This window comes from Hippopotamus amphibius, chromosome 15 (genome assembly GCF_030028045.1).
Source record: "Hippopotamus amphibius kiboko isolate mHipAmp2 chromosome 15, mHipAmp2.hap2, whole genome shotgun sequence".
Lineage (NCBI taxonomy): Eukaryota > Metazoa > Chordata > Mammalia > Artiodactyla > Hippopotamidae > Hippopotamus > Hippopotamus amphibius.
Window position 1 is genome coordinate 16,503,557 of NC_080200.1, and position 16,729 is coordinate 16,520,285.

The window sequence follows — 16,729 nt, forward strand, 5'->3', positions numbered from 1 at the left end:
CAACTACTGAAGCCCGTGCACCTAGGGCCCGTGCTTTGCAATAAGAGAAGCCACTGCAATGAGAAGCCCTCTTGGCACAACTAGAGAAAGCCTGCGCACAGCAACGACGACCCAACGCAGCCAATAAAAATAAGTAAGTTAAAAAGAAAAAGAAAAAAAGACTCCGTGTTTCCAATGCAGGTGGCGTGGGTTCAGTCCCTGGTTGGGGAACTAAAGATCCCACATGCCGCTCAGCACGGCCAAAAAGTAAGTAAGTAAGTAAAAAAGATTTTTAAAAAAAAAGCAAAATTTCAAGATTAATATTGCAAAAAGGAATGACAGCTTGCAGAGCAATAAACGCCAATTTGTGTACAAAATACAAGACAAAATATACTTTATAGGTGCATTCACAAGTATGCAAATATGCAGAGAAAGTTCTGGAAGGATATAAGTTAAGCCGTGGCCCCTGGGAGGGGGTGTTTAGACGTTACTGGATCGCCTGAGCTTTTTACATTCCTTTGGTATTTGCAAAATAAATTAAAAAGTATGAAACAAAGACCCCTGAGACACTCCAACCTCCATCCCAATCCTCCACTCCTCGTCCCCCAGCATCAGGTACCCAAAGGGACCTCCGTTCAGCCCCGCTCCACGGCCCAAACCCCCAGCAAGTCCCTGCTAGGCCATCTGGCCAGCTGCAGCTTGGTCACTACCAGCAACAGAGGCTTCATCGTTTGGGGTCAAGTTCTTCCTGGAGGGGATGAGACTCCCACATGCCCTAAGCTGTTCCCAGACGCCTCAAGGCTTCTGGGCATCCAACCAGCCTGGGTCTGCACTTCGGCTGCCCCCCTTACTTGCCCACGCAGAAGTCTCGGAAGATGATATCCAAGATCTCCTCGGTGCCCCCTCCCCCGGTGAGGCGGGTCAGGTGCCCTCGGGCGACCCGAAGTGCCTCTGCCGCCAGGGCTAAGTCTTTGGCTTGCTTGTAGTGGCCAAGGGCATCCAGGCAGCCCTGGAGGTGATGCTGGTGCCTCGCCCGTGTCAGAAGCGGTGGGCCCGTGGATGGGTCCCCACACCTGGAAAGGACAAAGGATGGGATCTCAACATTCAAAGGTGGGGTGATGATCACACCCATTTTTTAGATATAGAAGCTGAGCAGGTTCGTGCCCAAAGGCAGTGGCTCAGCCCCTGAACGTGGACAGAGGGAGGCTGCCCAGAGGGAGGCTGCCCAGCGGGCAAGGGGGGCTCACAGTGCAGCCAGCTCCTTCCTCAGCGCTTCCAGGAGGCCGTCCAGCCCCTCACCAGTCAGGCAGGACAGTAACAGGTGGGGGGGCAGGTCAGGATTGGGGTCTGGGCCCCCAGCGGGCAGCAGGTCCGACTTATTCAGCACCAGCAGAAGGCGCTGGCAGCTGTCCTTGGGGCCTCCGGCTCCCGCGGGGATGACGACGGTGTCCAGGAAGTTGCAGCTGGACAGAGAGGCCAGGTCAGAAGCATCCAGCACGGCCAGAATGAGGTCAGCCTGCTCCAGCCTGGGGAAGCGGGAAAACAGAGCGTGGACCTCAGAGCTGAGCAATTAGGAGCCTGTCTGTGAGCCTCCGATCTGGCCCCTTAGGTCGGCTGGACCTTGGCGCATTGAGGGGTGGGTTTCTGTGTGATCACACTACCCACCCCTTCCTCCTTCAGGCTCCGGCCCGCTGGGCGGGAGCGAGGGCAGAGGCCGAATTTAAAAAGCTGCCCTCCCCCAAATAGCTGGGTCCCCGCTTCCTGGGGCTTAGTAGGCTTTCCTCATTCAGGAAGAATGAAAAATAAATGCAACCCCGTTACAAGAGCAGAGGAAGGGCCCGTTTCCCCCTCGCGCCGCCCTGCCCACCTTTTTTGGGCGCGCCGCACGCCCTCCTGCTCCACAGGCCCCACGCCCTCCCTCAAACCCGCCGTGTCGCTCAGCAGCGCCGGGAACCCGGCCAGGTCCACGGGGGTCTCCAGCACATCTCGGGTGGTCCCCGGCTCTGGGGACACGATGGACACAGGCTTCCGGCCTGGGGGTGGGGTCAGAGGAAGGGGGCGGGGTGGAGATGAAGGAGCCCCTCCCCCAGGCTCCACTCCGGGGGTCTGGACCATTTTTTCCCCCCGACCTCCCTGGCCCCTTCCCCACCCCCAAAGCTAGGTATCCCCCACCCCCGCTCCTAGCCCCGCCCCCTGCCCTGGGCCCCGCCCCCTGCCCACGCACTGAGCAGGTTCACCAGGCTGCTCTTCCCGGCGTTGGGAGGTCCTGCAACCACTACGTGCGCCCCTGAGCGGAGCCTCTGCCCGCGCCTGGCATCTCGGAGATGTGCGCCCAGTGCCACCTCCAGCTCCCGCACTTCACTGTCAGCTGTGGATGGAGGAAAGGAGAGGGAGTAAGGGGGCCTCTGGAGGCTGAGATGCCAGATGTCCCCACCTCCCACCCCCCAGGCAGACCCACCTTGATCCAGGACCCCCTCCTCTAGGTTGTCGTCCTCACCAAAATCGATATAGGCCTCCACGTGGGCCAGAGCCTGAGGGAGGAAGGGGTGGGTAGTGTGATCACACAGAAACCCACCCCTCAATGTGCCAAGGTCCAGCCGACCTAAGGGGCCAGATTGGAGGCTCACAGACAGGAAGCATTAATACAGGAGACGGTTAGGTAGGATCTCTGAGGCAATGGATGAGCGAATGGTGTACTTGCCTTAGTGAGGGTCTCGGCCCAGCCGCGGCAGAGGTGGCCCAGCTCTCCATCTAGCTGCCTCAGGGCCTGTCGCCGCTGCGCCTCGGTTTCCGCATGGATCAGATCTGCCAGCCCCTCCACCTCGGTCAGGCTCAGCTTCCCGTGGGCGAACGCCCTCCTGGTGAACTCGCCTGCCTCCGCCGGCCGCAGCCCTGGCACACTGCCTGCGGGAAGGTCCAGGGTCCTGAGCCGCACCCCCCCCCCGGCCCCCACGGAGACCCAATGGCAGAGTCACACCTCAAACCCAAGGCTGCAGACTCACCCAGGGCCTGCAGGACACCACTCACCACGGCCGGGCCTCCATGCACGTGGAACTCAGCGCAATCTTCCCCCGTGAAACTTTGGGGACCTAGTGTGTTGAGGAGATAGGTGTCAGGAGGATACAGCCTGGGTAAACGCCTGGAAGGAGGAAGCTGGGTCACAGGAGCTGCAGGAGGTTCTGGACCTGGAGCCCCTCACCTGGGAACCAAAGCACCAGCGCACGGTCCAAAGGCTCCCCAGAGCTGGGGTCGCTGAGCAGACGCAGGCAGGCTTTGCGGGCCGGCGGTAAGTCCCGGGGCCCCGTGAGGCTCCGGAGGGCGTAGCCGCTGGCGGGGCCGCTGGTTCGGATCACAGCGATACCGCAGCGGCCATGGCCGGAGCTCAGCGCGAAGATAGTAGCTCCGGAACCGGGGGCCGGGGCACCACTGCCCTGGCGCGTGCACGGTCTGGGACTGGAGAGGATGAGAGTCAGTGTATCTGAGAAGCTCTGCTACCAGAGTGGCAGGTGGATCGAGGGCTCGATGGTCAGGAGATCCCCCAAGTGGGAGTTCTGCGGTTGGGTGATGGACAGATTGGAGGGTCTGAGGCCGGAAGATGACTGGATTGAGGTCTCTGAGAGCAAAAGTTGACCCAGATGTGGCTCTGCGGCAGGGGGATGGACAGATTGGGGCTTGGAGGAAAAAAAAAAAAAAAAAAAAAGGCTAAAGGTGGGTCTGCCGCAGGGAACTGGGCTCCAAGATCCCAGGGAGAGGGTTTGGGGCCCAAACAGCGCCCCACGCTGTCACACCCCTTCCCCAGGTCACCCCACCTGCGAGGCCCACGTGCCGCCCGGGCTACCAGGGTCCACAGCCCCCGCCACATGGATTCACAACCAACGACCCGCCTGCGGGTCCTGGGGAGTCTGCAAGTCGGGGCAGGAGGCCCCACCCACTCTGCGGCAAGACTGGTAAAGTGCTCAACGATTCTCAGTTACCATTGGGTCCCTTAGAAGACGTACCGCCCACCCACTGAAGATCTTCGTTTCTACTGGCTGATGCTAAGGAAAGAGGCAGGGGGATAGCACGCTTAAGGGTGCAGCGAAATTGTGTTCCTCCGGCAACATTAGACAGAATTTTTAGGATCCTAGAGCGGCAGGGATCCTAGGCACCGGAAATGAGGGGTGGAAAAAAGGACAGGGCTTGGCACAGGGCGGTGGGAATAATAGAGAGGCGAGGGTTTGAGTCGAAGCAAGAGCATCTCAATGGCCGGGAGGGATGAGTTCCGGGGAACCTACGCATCGACCCTGGGAAAATCTTGTCCAAATTTCTGGGAAGAGTTCCACTTGTTTTCTCCGGAACTCTACAGTTTCTCGCCTCTCCCCGCCGTCCCCTCGGCCTCAGATACCCTTCTTCATTTGATAAACTCAACCTCAGTGCCTAACTCCAAGATGCCCTCCGCCAGGAAGCCTGCCAAGGACTCCCATCACAGTCTTCTCTCCCTTCGTGGCTACTCTGGCCCAGGTCTGCTCCTGCAGAGTTGAGTGTCCGATCTGACTCTGGCTCCCGGAAAGCCAGAAAGGGGAGTCTCAGAGATTACTTTCAGGTTAACCTAGGACAGCTCCGGCTCGCGGAATAAAGCGCTGATGCTGGAATTCCAGGCACTGGATGGGCGGGCTCTCCTGGGGGCGCTTTCGCGCGGCTAATTCTCTGGTTCTTGGACGGAGCGGGCGGGCGGCCCGCCTGTACCTGGGAAAACTGGAACAGGATACAGTTCCAATGACTCCACGGCTCGCCCAGCTCAATTTTTTCATTTGTATAAGCGGGCGAATGGTGATTTTCGCCGTCTCCGAGTTGTTCCATTTGTCAAAAGTATACATCAAACGCCTACCCTGTGACCAATAAGAATCTGTCTGGGCCCCTGCCCTCGGGGGCCCCTCAGTCTGAAGGAGGAGGCTACCCAGGATGGTCAGGGGGTCCGGGTGACAGACAAAATACAGGGTACCCAATTAAATGTGGATTTCAGATAAACAAGGAGTAACTTTTTAGCATAACTATGTCCCATGCAGTATTTGGGATATACCAAAAAGTTATTCTTTTATCTGAAATTCACATTTAACTAGGAGGACTGTAATTTTATTTGCTAAACTTGATAGGTCTATCGGGTCCTCTCTGAGGACGTTACATCCTGAAGGGTGCAGGGATTAACTGGACAAAGAGGGCGTGAAGAGTGACCTAGGTAGCTGAACAGCATGTGCTAAGGCCATAAGGTAGGACCTGATATATTTATTCTCATCCTTCCTGTGGTGGTTGAAGTTATTGCTACCAGGAATCTCCCGCGTCCAGGCCCGCCCCCTTCCACGCCCATCTGAGATTCCAAGCCGATGGGGAAACTGAGGCTCTACGACGGAGAATCCAGGACCGGGGCGGGCGGGGACGAGACCCAGAAAACGGCGCGGGCGAGGTCCAGGAAGGGAACGCACGTTTGGTGCGGGCGGGGACGAGCACCAGAAAGCGAGGTGGGCGGGCGACAACGAAACCCAGAAAACAACACGGGCGGAGTCGAGAACAGCGGAACGACGCGCGGGGGGCCGAGAAGGAGAATCGAGGTTCGGCGCGGGCGGGGACGAGAAGCAGCGGTCGGGCACGCGGGGACGGTGGCCGGCGCGGGCGGGCGCGGCCTTTGTCTCCTCCTCCGGCGCGCTCCATGGCTGCACCGGCCCCATGAGCCCGTGGCCCCCCGGCGCCTGGGCCGCCTGCAGCCCCTGACCTGCCCTGCCCTCGCAATGGCCGAAGTCGCCTCCGGCGCCGGGGGCCCATCCCTGGAGGGTGAGCGCGGCAAGAGGCCCCCGCCGGAGGGCGAGCCTGCAGCCCCGGCGTCCGGAGTTCTGGGTATGTGTGCAGCGCCTGGATCTGACAGGGTTGCTGGTGCTTGGGGTGATCGCGGCGGCTGTACGGGGAGGGGGATTGGAGTCAGCGGTCCCGGCCTGGAGTCCAGTCTAGGGGCCCGCTTCTCCAACACTGCGGCTGCGGCCGGGCGGGCGCGGCTGGGACGGTGCAGCGGGTGGGGGTCCCAGCGCAGAGACACGGACACGCCCCTCCTAGACCCCCAGCCCGGGGCTGAGCCCAGTCACCCCTTGGGCTACCGGATCGCTGCGGAGCAGTGATGCGCTTGAGAGAGCCTCTCCACAGAGGATACAGAATCAAACAGTCCTGGGTTCGAAACCCTGCTCGACTGTGTGACCTTGGGCGCGTGACTTAAATGCTCTGGGCCTCAGTTTCCTCACCTGTGAAATGGGGCTAAGAACCGCACCCAGCTTTGAGGACGCGCTGACATAATGTGCTGAGGCGCTCAGATCTGCTAGTGAGCGCCCCATCGATTGTGGTTTAGGAGGCGGAGCTGGGCCTCAAGAATGAGTAAGATTTGTAAGGGAGGACCTGGGGGAAGGGCATTCCTGGAGAAGGGCCTGGCTGGTGCAAGGACGTGGAGGGAAGGAAACAAGCCAAGGCCAGAGCTCGTAGGGCCTTGAATACCAAGATGAGTGCCGAGGAGCCCTGGCGAGTGGGTGATCAGGGGCAAAGGCTGGAGGAACCAAGACTGGAGGCCAGGGTTCTGATTCGGGAATGGCCTGACCCCAGCCTGCCCTGCCTGCTCCCCAGATAAGCTTTTTGGGAAGAGGCTCCTGCAGGTGGGTCGGTACCTGGTGTCCCACAAGGCATGGATGAAGACGGTGCCCACGGAGAACTGCGACGTGTTGATGACCTTCCCAGGTACCTGTGCCCATCCTCTCAGGGCCCAGAGTGCTCTCTCCTGAGCTGGGCTTCCCTGAATAGGAGTCTGTAGGAGGTCTTGGACCACTCGTGGCAAGAGCCATCGGTCCCTGTGCCCCTTGGCAGACACGACCGATGACCACACGCTGCTATGGCTGCTGAACCACATCCGCGTGGGCATCCCTGAGCTCATCGTGCAAGTTCGCCACCACCGCCACACGCGTGCCTACGCCTTCTTCGTCACCGCCACGTATGAGAGGCGAGTCCCTGTCCCTGGCCTCTCGCTGACCCTGCTACACAGCTCCCCGCCCTCCCAAGCGCCAACTGCGAGGTCCAGCCACCCTGCATTTGTCCCAGACGGCCACCAGGTACACCATCCCTAGTTCCAGGATGGTGAGCCAGGGTCTCCCCGTGATCCCACCTCCCCTGCCCTTCCCGCAGCCTACTCAGAGGGGCCGACGAGCTGGGTCTGCGAAAAGCAGTGAAGGCCGAGTTTGGCGGGGGCACCCGCGGCTTCTCCTGCGAGGAGGACTTCATCTACGAGAATGTGGAAAGTGAGCTGCGCTTCTTCACCTCCCAGGTGCGGCCGGCTCTGGCCCCCAGCGCACATTCCTAGCCCGTGGGCGGCTGCTCCCTGTGCTCACGCCCTGTCCCCTGCAGGAGCGCCAGAGCATCATCCGCTTCTGGCTGCAGAACCTTCGTGCCAAGCAGGGCGAGGCACTGCACAATGTGCGCTTTCTGGAGGACCAGCCAATCAGTGAGTGAGGCGGTCCCAACCTTCCAATCATATTTGGGGAGTTGGCTGGGGCTCTTAGAGTTACAGATATTAAAGTAGGAGGGTTAGGAAGGCGGGGCCTAGATGCAACCAATCAGGGGCTCTTGAGGAGTTGGGCGGGGCCTGGGTATCAGCGAACTGAAGGGGTGTGGCCTCAACAAAGGGGTGGGGCTTGTCGCCTCGGAGGCAGGTCCAGGAGAAACCCTTTTCTGGCTCTGGGATAAGGTAAGGGCAGGACCATGGACAGCACTCCACGTACTGTGTGGTGCAGCCCTGGGCCTCAGTTTCCCCTCCAGGAAACCAGCCGCTGCAAGTTCACCTTCTAATGCCTCCTTTGCACCATTCCTCAGACGTTTGGAGCAATGAGCCGAGACCAAATAGCTCTATGTAAAAATGTGGTTCCTGGAATTCCCTGGTAGTCCATTGATTAGAATTCCGCACTTCCACTGCAGGGGGCCTGGGTTCGATCCCTGGTTGGGGAATTAAGATCCCGCAAGCAGCGCAGTGCGGCCAAAAAAAAAAAAAAAAAAAAGTGGTTCTCCACTGGCATCCCACCCTCCCAGGTTTCCTGCACCCTTCCCCACCTGCCCCTGCACCTCCCAAATTTTGAGGAAGAACCAGATATTCCTTCTACCCAGAACTCCTCCCCTGGAAAGAGCCTCTGCGAGTTTAAGAGCAGGCAAAAAGCTATGACTTGGGTTTCAGCCGAGCGGGGCTGGCCAGGCCCAGCACAGGCAGAAGGGTAGGGTCACCCATTCTTGTCCCCCAACAGTCCCTGAACTGGCGGCCCGCGGGATCATCCAGCAGGTGTTCCCAGTCCACGAGCAGCGCATCCTGAACCGGCTCATGAAGTCATGGGTGCAGGCTGTGTGTGAAAACCAGCCTCTAGGTGTGGTCCCGGCTGGGGGGTGGGTGGGGGTCCCAGGAGGCAGGCAGGGCTGACTTGGACCCCCACTGTCTCTGGCAGATGAGATCTGCGACTACTTTGGCGTGAAGATTGCCATGTACTTTGCCTGGCTGGGTTTCTACACATCGGCAATGGTGTACCCGGCAGTCTTTGGCTCTGTCCTGTACACATTCACAGAGGCTGATCAGGTGCTGGGTGTGGACTAAACAGGGGCTGGGACACCCAAGACCCCTTCCTCCTTGGTCTGGGCCAGCCAACATTTCAGCCCTCCTCTGCCATCCCCAGACAAGCCGGGATGTATCCTGCGTGGTCTTTGCCCTCTTCAACGTAGTCTGGTCAACGCTGTTCTTGGAGGAGTGGAAACGGAGGGGGGCAGAGCTGGCCTACAAGTGGGGGACGCTGGATTCACCCGGGGAAGCCGTGGAGGAGCCGCGACCCCAGTTCAGGGTCAGCCGTGGAGGGGGGACCTCGAGAATGGGGTACAAAAAAGAGAAAGCACACTGGGTGAAGGCCATTGCAAGAACAAAGGGAGGGGTGAAGTAGGGCTGTGCACCCGAGAGCGTATGTCAAGTGGAGGATTCTGCATGCCCAGACAGAGAGGGGTGGGGAATTGGATCTGAGGGACTGGGAAGGGTGCATTAGGTGGGGGCATCGTGATAGCAAAGCGTGACAAAGACACGTTGAGTTTGAAGGGTTGGGAAGGGTGCGGAACAGAGGCAGCTCCTCTGATCTCACATCAGGCCGGGCCACCACCCTCTGCAGGGCGTGCGGCGCATCAGCCCCGTGACTCGGGCCGAGGAGTTCTACTACCCGCCCTGGAAGCGGCTGCTCTTCCAGCTGCTTGTGAGCCTTCCCTTGTGCCTCACCTGCCTGGCCTGCGTGTTCCTGCTTATGCTCGGCTGCTTCCAGCTGCAGGTGACCTCCAGCCCCTAGCCCTGGCCTTGGCCCCAACCTGGCGACCACCTGCCCAGCTGTGCCCCGAGCGGGGCCCAACTGCCGGGGCGACCTGTGAACCCCCTGCCCCCTGCAGGAGCTGGTGCTGAGTGTGAAGGGGCTGCCCCGTCTCGCCCGCTTCCTGCCCAAAGTCATGCTGGCTGTGCTGGTCAGTGCGAGTGCCGAGGGCTACAAGAAGCTGGCCATCTGGCTCAACGACATGGGTACGCCCTGTGAGGGGAGGTCCCACTGCCCACCCCCCAGGAGGAAGGGCCCCACTGCCCTGAGGGGTCCCTGCTGCCCATAGCGGTCTGGGCCACCCCCTCACTCGCCTCCCCGGCCCCCAGAGAACTACCGGCTGGAGAGCGCCTACGAGAAGCATCTCATCATCAAGGTGGTCCTGGTGAGTGGCAGCCAGCAGGCAGGCAGGGGTTCTGCAGAGGACACATGGGGGCTCCTGGGGACAGAGGTGGCAGGGTGACCACCCACCTGCCTGCTTCCCACAGTTCCAATTCGTCAACTCATACCTGAGCCTCTTCTACATTGGCTTCTACCTCAAGGACATGGAGCGCCTGAAAGAGGTGAGACCCCAGCCTGAGGCAGTGCCTCCCATGGCAGCCAGCAGGGGGGCCAGACGTGCCCCAAGGGGTCCATGGGCTCTCCAGCCCCTCCCCCCCCTCCATCCTTCTCTCCTCTCTGTCCGTCTGTGTGTCCTCTCTCTGCCTGTCGCCCCCCCCATCTGTCCGTCCACCTGTCCGTCGGTCCCTCCACAGCTCCTGATCGTCCTGTCCCTGTCCCAGAGCCTCGAGCGGCAGCTTTGGGCGGTGCTGGTCCCGCTCGCGGCCCTGCGGTTCCGCCTGCTCCTCCTCTCCCTCCGGGGCCTCCTGCTCGTGGCCCAGGCCAAAGTATGGGCAGGTGGCGAGCCCTCGGGGCCTTGCCAGGGTGGGCAGTGTGGCTGTGCTGGGGGCCTCACGCCAAGCCGAGGGTGCATGCTCTCAGGGGATGGGGCTCCGCTGATGGGGTGCAGGTGGCAGGAGCCCCTGGAGGCCCTGGGCACCAGCTGCCTGGGAAGGCAATGCTGCAGTCAGGGAGGCCATTGCCTGCCCAGGAGATTATCGAGGCGTGCTGTGGCCTGCCTGGCTGCGGTTTGGGAATGCCTCTGTGTCCAGAGACGTTCAAATTGACTTCAGGGTGTGCCTGGAAGCGTGCTTCGGGAGAGTGGATGCCCACTCCCACAGCCTGTCCCTGTGCCCAGGGCCCCGCCTGCCCCCCACGTGGCCTCTCTCCGCCCCCTTCCTGCCCCCAGATGCTGGCCACTCTGCTGATCACCCGCCAGTTCCTCCAGAACGTTCGAGAGGTCCTGCAGCCGCACCTGTACCGGCGGCTGGGCCGTGGCGAGCTTGGCCTGCGGGCTGCCTGGGAGCTGGCCCGTGCCCTGCTTGGCCTACTGAGCCTCTGGCGCCCTGCACGCCGACCCCTTGAACCCAAGGCTGAAGAGGGTGTCGGTGGCAGCAGCGGTGGGGCGAGCCGCAGGTGCCTCAGTGGAGGCTGTGGGGCACCCGAGGAGGAGGAGGAGGCCACAGTGGAGCAGCGCCCAGCAGGGGAGGGTGGGGAGGTGGGGGATGGGCCTCGGGGGGGCAGGGAGGAGGAAGATGACGAGGAGGAGGAGGAGGACGAGGAGGAGGAGGAGGACGAGGAGGAGGAAGGTGAGGAGGGCAGCCTCATGGACTGCGGGCTCCGGCTGAAGAAGGTCAGCTTTGCTGAGCGGGGGGCTGGGCGGCAGCGGCCAGGCCCAAGCCAAGAGGCCCTCCTGGAGGAGGGGAGCCCCACCATGGTGGAGAAGGGGCTGGAACCTGGCGTGTTCACACTGGCCGAGGAGGACGACGAGGCCGAGGGGGCTCCCAGCAGCCCCGAGCGGGAGCCCCCGGCTGTCCTGCTCCGCCGGGCTGGAGGTGAGGGCCGTGACCAGGGGCCCGATGGCGGCCCGGACCCAGAACCGTGCTCGGGTGACTCGGCCCGGAAGCAGCGGCGGCAGAACCGGTCATCTTGGATCGACCCACCCGAAGAGGAACACTCACCCCAGCTCACCCAGGCCGAGCTTGAGAGCTGTATGAAGAAATATGAGGTGAGGGGGACACCTGAGGGTGGAGGCAGGGCCCACAGAGGGGCGGGGCATGCAGTCTGAGGGTGGAGGTGGGGTGGGGGTGATGGGAAGGAATAACAGGACCCTTTATGTGATCGGGAACTTGCCTGAGGGGGAGCCCTGGGTCCAGGCGGGATAATCTGAGGGAGGTGGGCTTGATGGGAGGAAGGTGGTCTGAGGGAGGAGGTGTCCTGGGCCGCGGGAGAGCCCTAGGCCCCACCCAGGTGCCCGCCCACAGGACACCTTCCAGGACTACCAGGAGATGTTCGTGCAGTTTGGCTACGTCGTGCTCTTCTCCTCCGCCTTCCCCCTGGCTGCCCTCTGCGCCCTCATCAACAACCTCATCGAGATCCGCAGTGATGCCCTCAAGCTGTGCACGGGGCTGCAGCGGCCCTTTGGGCAGCGGGTGGAGAGCATTGGCCAGTGGCAGGTGGGCGGAGGGCTGGGGGCACTCCGAGCCAGGGTGCACCAAGGAGGAGCGGGCGCCGGGGAGGGTGGCCAGACCCCACCTGAGCCCCCCTGTCCCCCCGCAGAAGGTGATGGAGGTCATGGGTGTCCTGGCCATCGTGGTCAACTGCTATCTCATTGGCCAGTGCGGACAGCTGCAGCGCCTCTTCCCCTGGCTCAGCCCCGAGGCGGCCATCGTGTCCGTGGTGGTGCTCGAGGTGGGGCTGGCGGCCGGGTGGGGGAGCCAGGCGGTGGGTGGGTGTCCCCGCGCCTGCAGCCTCCTCCTCTGTCGCCTCAGCACTTCGCTCTGCTCCTCAAGTACCTCATCCACGTGGCCATCCCCGACATCCCGGGCTGGGTGGCCGAGGAGATGGCCAAGCTGGAGTACCAGCGCCGGGAAGCCTTCAAGGTACGTGGATGGGGGTGTGGGGGTGGGGGGGCAGCGCGCTTTCCATCTCTGCTCCGCGGGGCTTCTCCATCTAGCTTGGCTGGCAGGCCAGTCCTCAGCAGGAGGGTAGATGTGCAGAGCCTGGTGTTCCCTCTGGGATCCTGGTAGCACCCAGCACCAGGCTGGCACTCATGAACTGTCATCTGCCAGCTTGCCCTGCATTGCCCTTTGTGGACCAGGGACACCGCTGATGCTTCCTAGAAGCCCAGTCTCTGCCGCATTCCTCAGAAAGCTGCAGAGCAAGCCAGGGAGCTCACTGGCGCCAACCGGTGGAGCTCTCCATGATGATGGAAATGTTCTGTATCTGCTCTGCCCATGTGGCCGGTCACGACCCATGACCAACGAGCACTTGAAACGGGGCTGGTGCCACCGAGAAAAAGACTTTTTATTTTATTTCACATATTTAAATCGACAGAGCCATGTGTGGCTACTGGCCACTGGATACGCCAGTCACAGCTCTGTCTCTCACCAGTTCCCCAGAAAGCAGGGAACCGCTGAGGCCCACCATGTGTTTACTCTCTCCCAATTTCTAAGACAGTGTCTGGCACATGTGACCGGGGACAGAGCTGGCGGCCAGTAAACGTTCGTTCTCGTCTCCGTTCTCAGAGAGCCCCAGGGTGGGTCCAGGGATGCGGCTGGTACTCAAGGAGTGTTTGGATCTCTCCCCACCTCCGCAGGAGCGCACCAGCACGGCCCGGGTCTGGCTTGGCGCCTGCTAAGACGCCCGCTCTTCCCAGTCCCCATAACGGCTCCATTCCGCCCGCAGAGACACGAGCGCCAGGCTCAGCACCGCTACCAGCAGCAGCAGCGGCGGAGACGGGAGGAGGAGGAGCGCCAGCGCCACGCGGAGCATCACGCCCGGAGGGAGCGCGACACCTGTGGCCGGGAGGAAGCTCGGGCTGAGGGCTCCGGGTTGGACCCTGCTGCCCCGGAGAAGGCCTCGGCCAAGGCCAAGGGCGGTGGGGCAGGTGGCCACGGGCCGGAGCGGCCCAAGCGCCCGGGGTCCCTGCTGGCCCCTAACAACGTCATGAAGCTGAAACAGATCATCCCACTGCAGGGCAAGTTCCTGTCGTCCGGGGCCGTGTCCTCGCTGGCCGGCGCGGGGGCCAACCTCACCGCCCGGCCGCCCCCTGCCCAGTCACCCACAGGCAGTGACACCCGCCTGCCGGCCTTCCTCAGCTTCAAGTTCCTCAAGTCGCCTGAGACCCGGCGGGACCCGGAGCGTAGTCACTCGCCACCCAAGGCCTTCCACGCCGGCAAGCTCTTCCCCTTCGGCGGGGCCCGGGCTGAGGCCGGGTCCAACGGGGCGGGCGGGCAAGCCCGGCAGGACGGGACCCCCGGCGGTGGCGGTGGCGGTGGTGGTGGCCGAGCCCAGCGGAGTGGGCTGGCAGACGAGGCCGCAGCTGAGGAGCCGGACACACCCCGGCCCGAAGAGGAAGGCTCAGGTCACAAGCTTTAACTCGGGGGTGGGGACTCCGGGCTGGGCTTTGGGGGTAGGGGTGGGGTGTCCAGGCCTGGGAGAGGGGCTGAAGGGGACAGAGGCGGCCCAGTGTCCCGGTACCGGTTGGGGACCTGGATATGTGGTACATGGAGCCAATTGGTCAAAGCCTACCCAGTCTTTCCGGGACCCCTGAGAGCCTGGAACCCTGTGCCTGACCCTCCTCACCCCTGGGGAGGGATGCCAAAGCCCCTTGTCCCAGTGCCCCTTCCATGGTGCCCGCCTGCCATGCTCTGGTGCCAGGAGAGATGAGGGAGGCCCCTTCACCACCTGGCCCACCCTCTCCTGCCCCCATGAGACCCTACACCCAGCTCATGCTGGGGGGGAAATGTACCCCCCAGGCCTCTATGCAAGTCCCCACCCTGCAGCCCAGCTGTTTGAGGAGGCCTTCCTTGGAGGTGGGGCTGGGGCTGTCTACCCAGGGAGTTCAGGGCTGCAGCCACCTGTGTGCTAAGCACAGCCACAGGCCTCACCGCCGCCCCTCCCACCTCATCCCAGCCCGGAGTCCAGCAGCCCATCCCAGGGAGCCCAAGAGGTGGCAGCTGTGGCACCAGGGACATAGGTTGGAAGTCAGAGGGACTTCCTCAGACTGTCCTCTCTCCGTGAGGGGGAGGGGCCCAGTGCCCAGAGGCGGGGGATGCACCCAAAGAAGCCCACCCCTTGTCACGGATCAGAAGCAATAAGGCCCTCCATGTGCCTGAAAGCCCGGAGGGAACGCGGGCAGGGTCCCCAGCGGGGTCCAGCGGCGGGGCCGGCATCTCCCCGGAACGGGCCCTCTCGCCTCCGCAGGGACAGCGCTGGCCCCCGCGGGCGCCCCGGCCCTCCGCACCCGCCGCAGCCGGAGCCCTGCGCCGCCGCCGCCGCCGCCGCCGCCGCCAGCACCGCTGCCCCGGCCCCCGACGCCGCCCGCCGGCTGCTGGCAGTGGGACGGGCCGTGGGGCTGCGGGGGCGAGGGCGCCGCCCCCCGCCAGGCCCCTGCCGCCGCCGAGTGCCCGCCCTGCGCCCTCGCCGGGCCCCCACCCGCCCCCCAGCCCCTGCCGGGGGACGCCAGCTTCTACAGCCTCCCGCTGCCGCCGCCGCCGCCCACCTCCGAGCCCCCGGAGCCCCCCGCGCCCTCGCCCAGCCCCAGCCCCCAGGCCGTGTGCTGGCCCAGCGGCTGGCATTAGCTCCGCCCGCCCTGCCTTCCTGTTTCCATATGCAATATCAGTCGTGGACGGGGCGGCAGCCGCCACCCAGAAAACGCTTCGGCCGGGCCCGATGTACCCCAGTGTTGGCAGCCCCCTCCTGGCGAAGGGTCGGGGGCCTGGGGCCCCTCTATCTGCCGTTTTCCTTTTGACCAGGATGGGGGGCAAGGAAAGGAAACCCCCAAAAAACAACAGAAAAAACACACACAGAATAGGCGATTATTTATTCGTTTTTAATTTATTTTGTCATATTTTTGTAAAACGGCAGAAATGCAATAAAAAGTATATTTCAACAGTGCCCAAGGGCAGAGCTGTGGAAAGGGGACTTAAGGGGCCAGCTCTCTGGGGACCTGCAGGCCTAGGGTGGGTTCCCCTCCTGTCCTGTGACCCTTGGGGAACTCCTAAGAACTGGGTCTCCAGGCCATGGATGGAAAACTCCAGAAATCCAGGCTCAGGGGCCCCTGGGAGGAGCTGCAGAGCCTCAGGCCCCGTCTTCAGCCTCCTAGACAAAGGAAGAAGTCTGACAGGACTCAGCAGTTTGGGCCCTGGGCCTGGGTCCTGAGTCAGCCTCAGTCGTGCGGGGCCACCCTTTCTGGTACACCCGCTCCCAGGCTGCCATCCGAGGAGTCAAGGGCTGCAGGGAGAACTTGGGGTGTGGAAGTCAGAAGGCACCTGGTGCCTGAGTCTCGACGTTGAGGGATGGCATGTTTGGGGGTGGCATCGGGGAAGGGCCAGGATGTCCCGCTGTGGGACGGCTGTCATCCCGAGTCACTGGGACTCTTCAGTGTGATCAGGGATGGACATGGCCTCTCCCCCCTCAGGTGTGTCCACATACAAAGGCTCTGAGCCTGACCAGCCCTGCCCCAGGGCTGGGGGAGCCTGTGTGAGGAAGGGGCACTTTGTGGGGCCACAAAAGAGAAGTCAAGGTTCATTGGAGGCAGGAGAGCAGCCTGTGCAAAGGCACAGAGGTGTGGGAAGGCAGAGTTTGGTGTTTGTAGGAACAGAGTGAATAAGGAGGGTCCCGAAGGCAGGAGGGGTGGATGAGGCCAGCTGAGGGGCCTGTGCCGGGGAGACCATAAGGAGGCCATGGGACCCCCACCCACACCGTGGACAGCATTGGCAGGAGACAGAATCTAGCCCCTCAAAGGGGGACCCGGGGCCAGGGAGGTGCGGGCAAGCCTCAGCAAAGGACAGGCTGAAGCCTGAGCTCGCCCTGCCCCATGGCCTTTGAAACTTAAGCCCTACCATCTACTTGGCCACTGACAAATGACAACACCATGTGCCTGCCTAGGGTCAGGCCAACCCCTGGGACCGGGGATCCCAAGCCAGTCCGAGAATCTCCAGGGACGTAGCCCCGCCGCCCCCAGGCACGACCACGGTCAAGCCTACATTTCCTAAGCACCTGCCTTGCCGACCCCAAGAACTGAACGCCGCTGCAGATGTGCCCAGAGCTGGGCCCCACAGCTGGGCAGCTAATCCTGGAACCTTCCACCCAGCAGACACCGGGCTGCTCAGGCCCGAGCAGTGACTCAGGCTGGGCCCTCCACAGTGATAATCTGGGGCAGGTGACCCCCTGCAGCCAGCCGTCTCCCTTGTGCCACAGCCCAACCCCTCACCACCCCTAGGACCCCAGCCATCAGCTCCAACACGCTGGTTCCCACTCGGGGC

The 16,729-nt window shown here is 62.6% G+C and overlaps 2 protein-coding genes across 4 annotated transcripts; one reads left to right on the forward strand and one right to left on the reverse strand.

Moving 5' to 3' along the window:
* Positions 1 to 356: 356 nt before the first annotated feature.
* On the reverse strand, positions 357 to 4,247 carry GTPBP3 (GTP binding protein 3, mitochondrial). 2 transcript variants are annotated; one of them, XM_057708601.1, is made up of 9 exons: positions 3,789 to 4,247; positions 3,179 to 3,432; positions 2,982 to 3,068; positions 2,681 to 2,883; positions 2,438 to 2,510; positions 2,204 to 2,347; positions 1,847 to 2,012; positions 1,227 to 1,505; positions 357 to 1,052 (listed from the first exon to the last, which is right to left on the reverse strand). In XM_057708601.1, the coding sequence occupies exons 1-9, from the start codon at positions 3,839 to 3,841 to the stop codon at positions 827 to 829; spliced, it is 1,485 nt and encodes a 494-aa protein (XP_057564584.1). In that variant the 5' UTR covers positions 3,842 to 4,247; the 3' UTR covers positions 357 to 826. The 2 variants fall into 2 exon arrangements, with proteins under 2 accessions (XP_057564584.1, XP_057564583.1); XM_057708600.1 differs by having other exon boundaries at positions 2,204 to 2,510.
* A 1,201-nt stretch (positions 4,248 to 5,448) lies between these two features.
* ANO8 (anoctamin 8) lies at positions 5,449 to 16,484 on the forward strand. Of its 2 annotated transcripts, none has more exons than XM_057708599.1 (18): positions 5,449 to 5,847; positions 6,616 to 6,726; positions 6,853 to 6,985; positions 7,168 to 7,306; positions 7,387 to 7,483; positions 8,274 to 8,390; positions 8,469 to 8,596; positions 8,694 to 8,855; positions 9,171 to 9,323; positions 9,439 to 9,565; positions 9,689 to 9,744; positions 9,848 to 9,922; positions 10,648 to 11,466; positions 11,723 to 11,914; positions 12,018 to 12,149; positions 12,230 to 12,340; positions 13,146 to 13,824; positions 14,667 to 16,484. In XM_057708599.1, the coding sequence occupies exons 1-18, from the start codon at positions 5,742 to 5,744 to the stop codon at positions 15,041 to 15,043; spliced, it is 3,714 nt and encodes a 1,237-aa protein (XP_057564582.1). In that variant the 5' UTR covers positions 5,449 to 5,741; the 3' UTR covers positions 15,044 to 16,484. The 2 variants fall into 2 exon arrangements, 1 of the variants encoding a protein (XP_057564582.1); XR_009049158.1 differs by having other exon boundaries at positions 5,454 to 5,847; positions 13,146 to 14,439; positions 14,667 to 14,768.
* Positions 16,485 to 16,729: the final 245 nt, after the last annotated feature.

Coding starts and splice junctions, on each gene's coding strand:
- GTPBP3 (XM_057708600.1), bottom strand. CDS start 3,841: ATGTGGCGGGGGCTGTGGACCCTGGTAGCCCGGGCGGCACGTGGGCCT. Junction 3,433..3,788: donor GCGGCACGTGGGCCTCGCAG/GTGGGGTGACCT, acceptor CATCCTCTCCAG/TCCCAGACCGTGCACGCGCC. Junction 1,053..1,226: donor AGGAAGGAGCTGGCTGCACT/GTGAGCCCCCCT, acceptor TGTCCTTTCCAG/GTGTGGGGACCCATCCACGG.
- ANO8 (XM_057708599.1), top strand. CDS start 5,742: ATGGCCGAAGTCGCCTCCGGCGCCGGGGGCCCATCCCTGGAGGGTGAG. Junction 6,727..6,852: donor CGTGTTGATGACCTTCCCAG/GTACCTGTGCCC, acceptor GCCCCTTGGCAG/ACACGACCGATGACCACACG. Junction 8,391..8,468: donor GTGTGAAAACCAGCCTCTAG/GTGTGGTCCCGG, acceptor TGTCTCTGGCAG/ATGAGATCTGCGACTACTTT.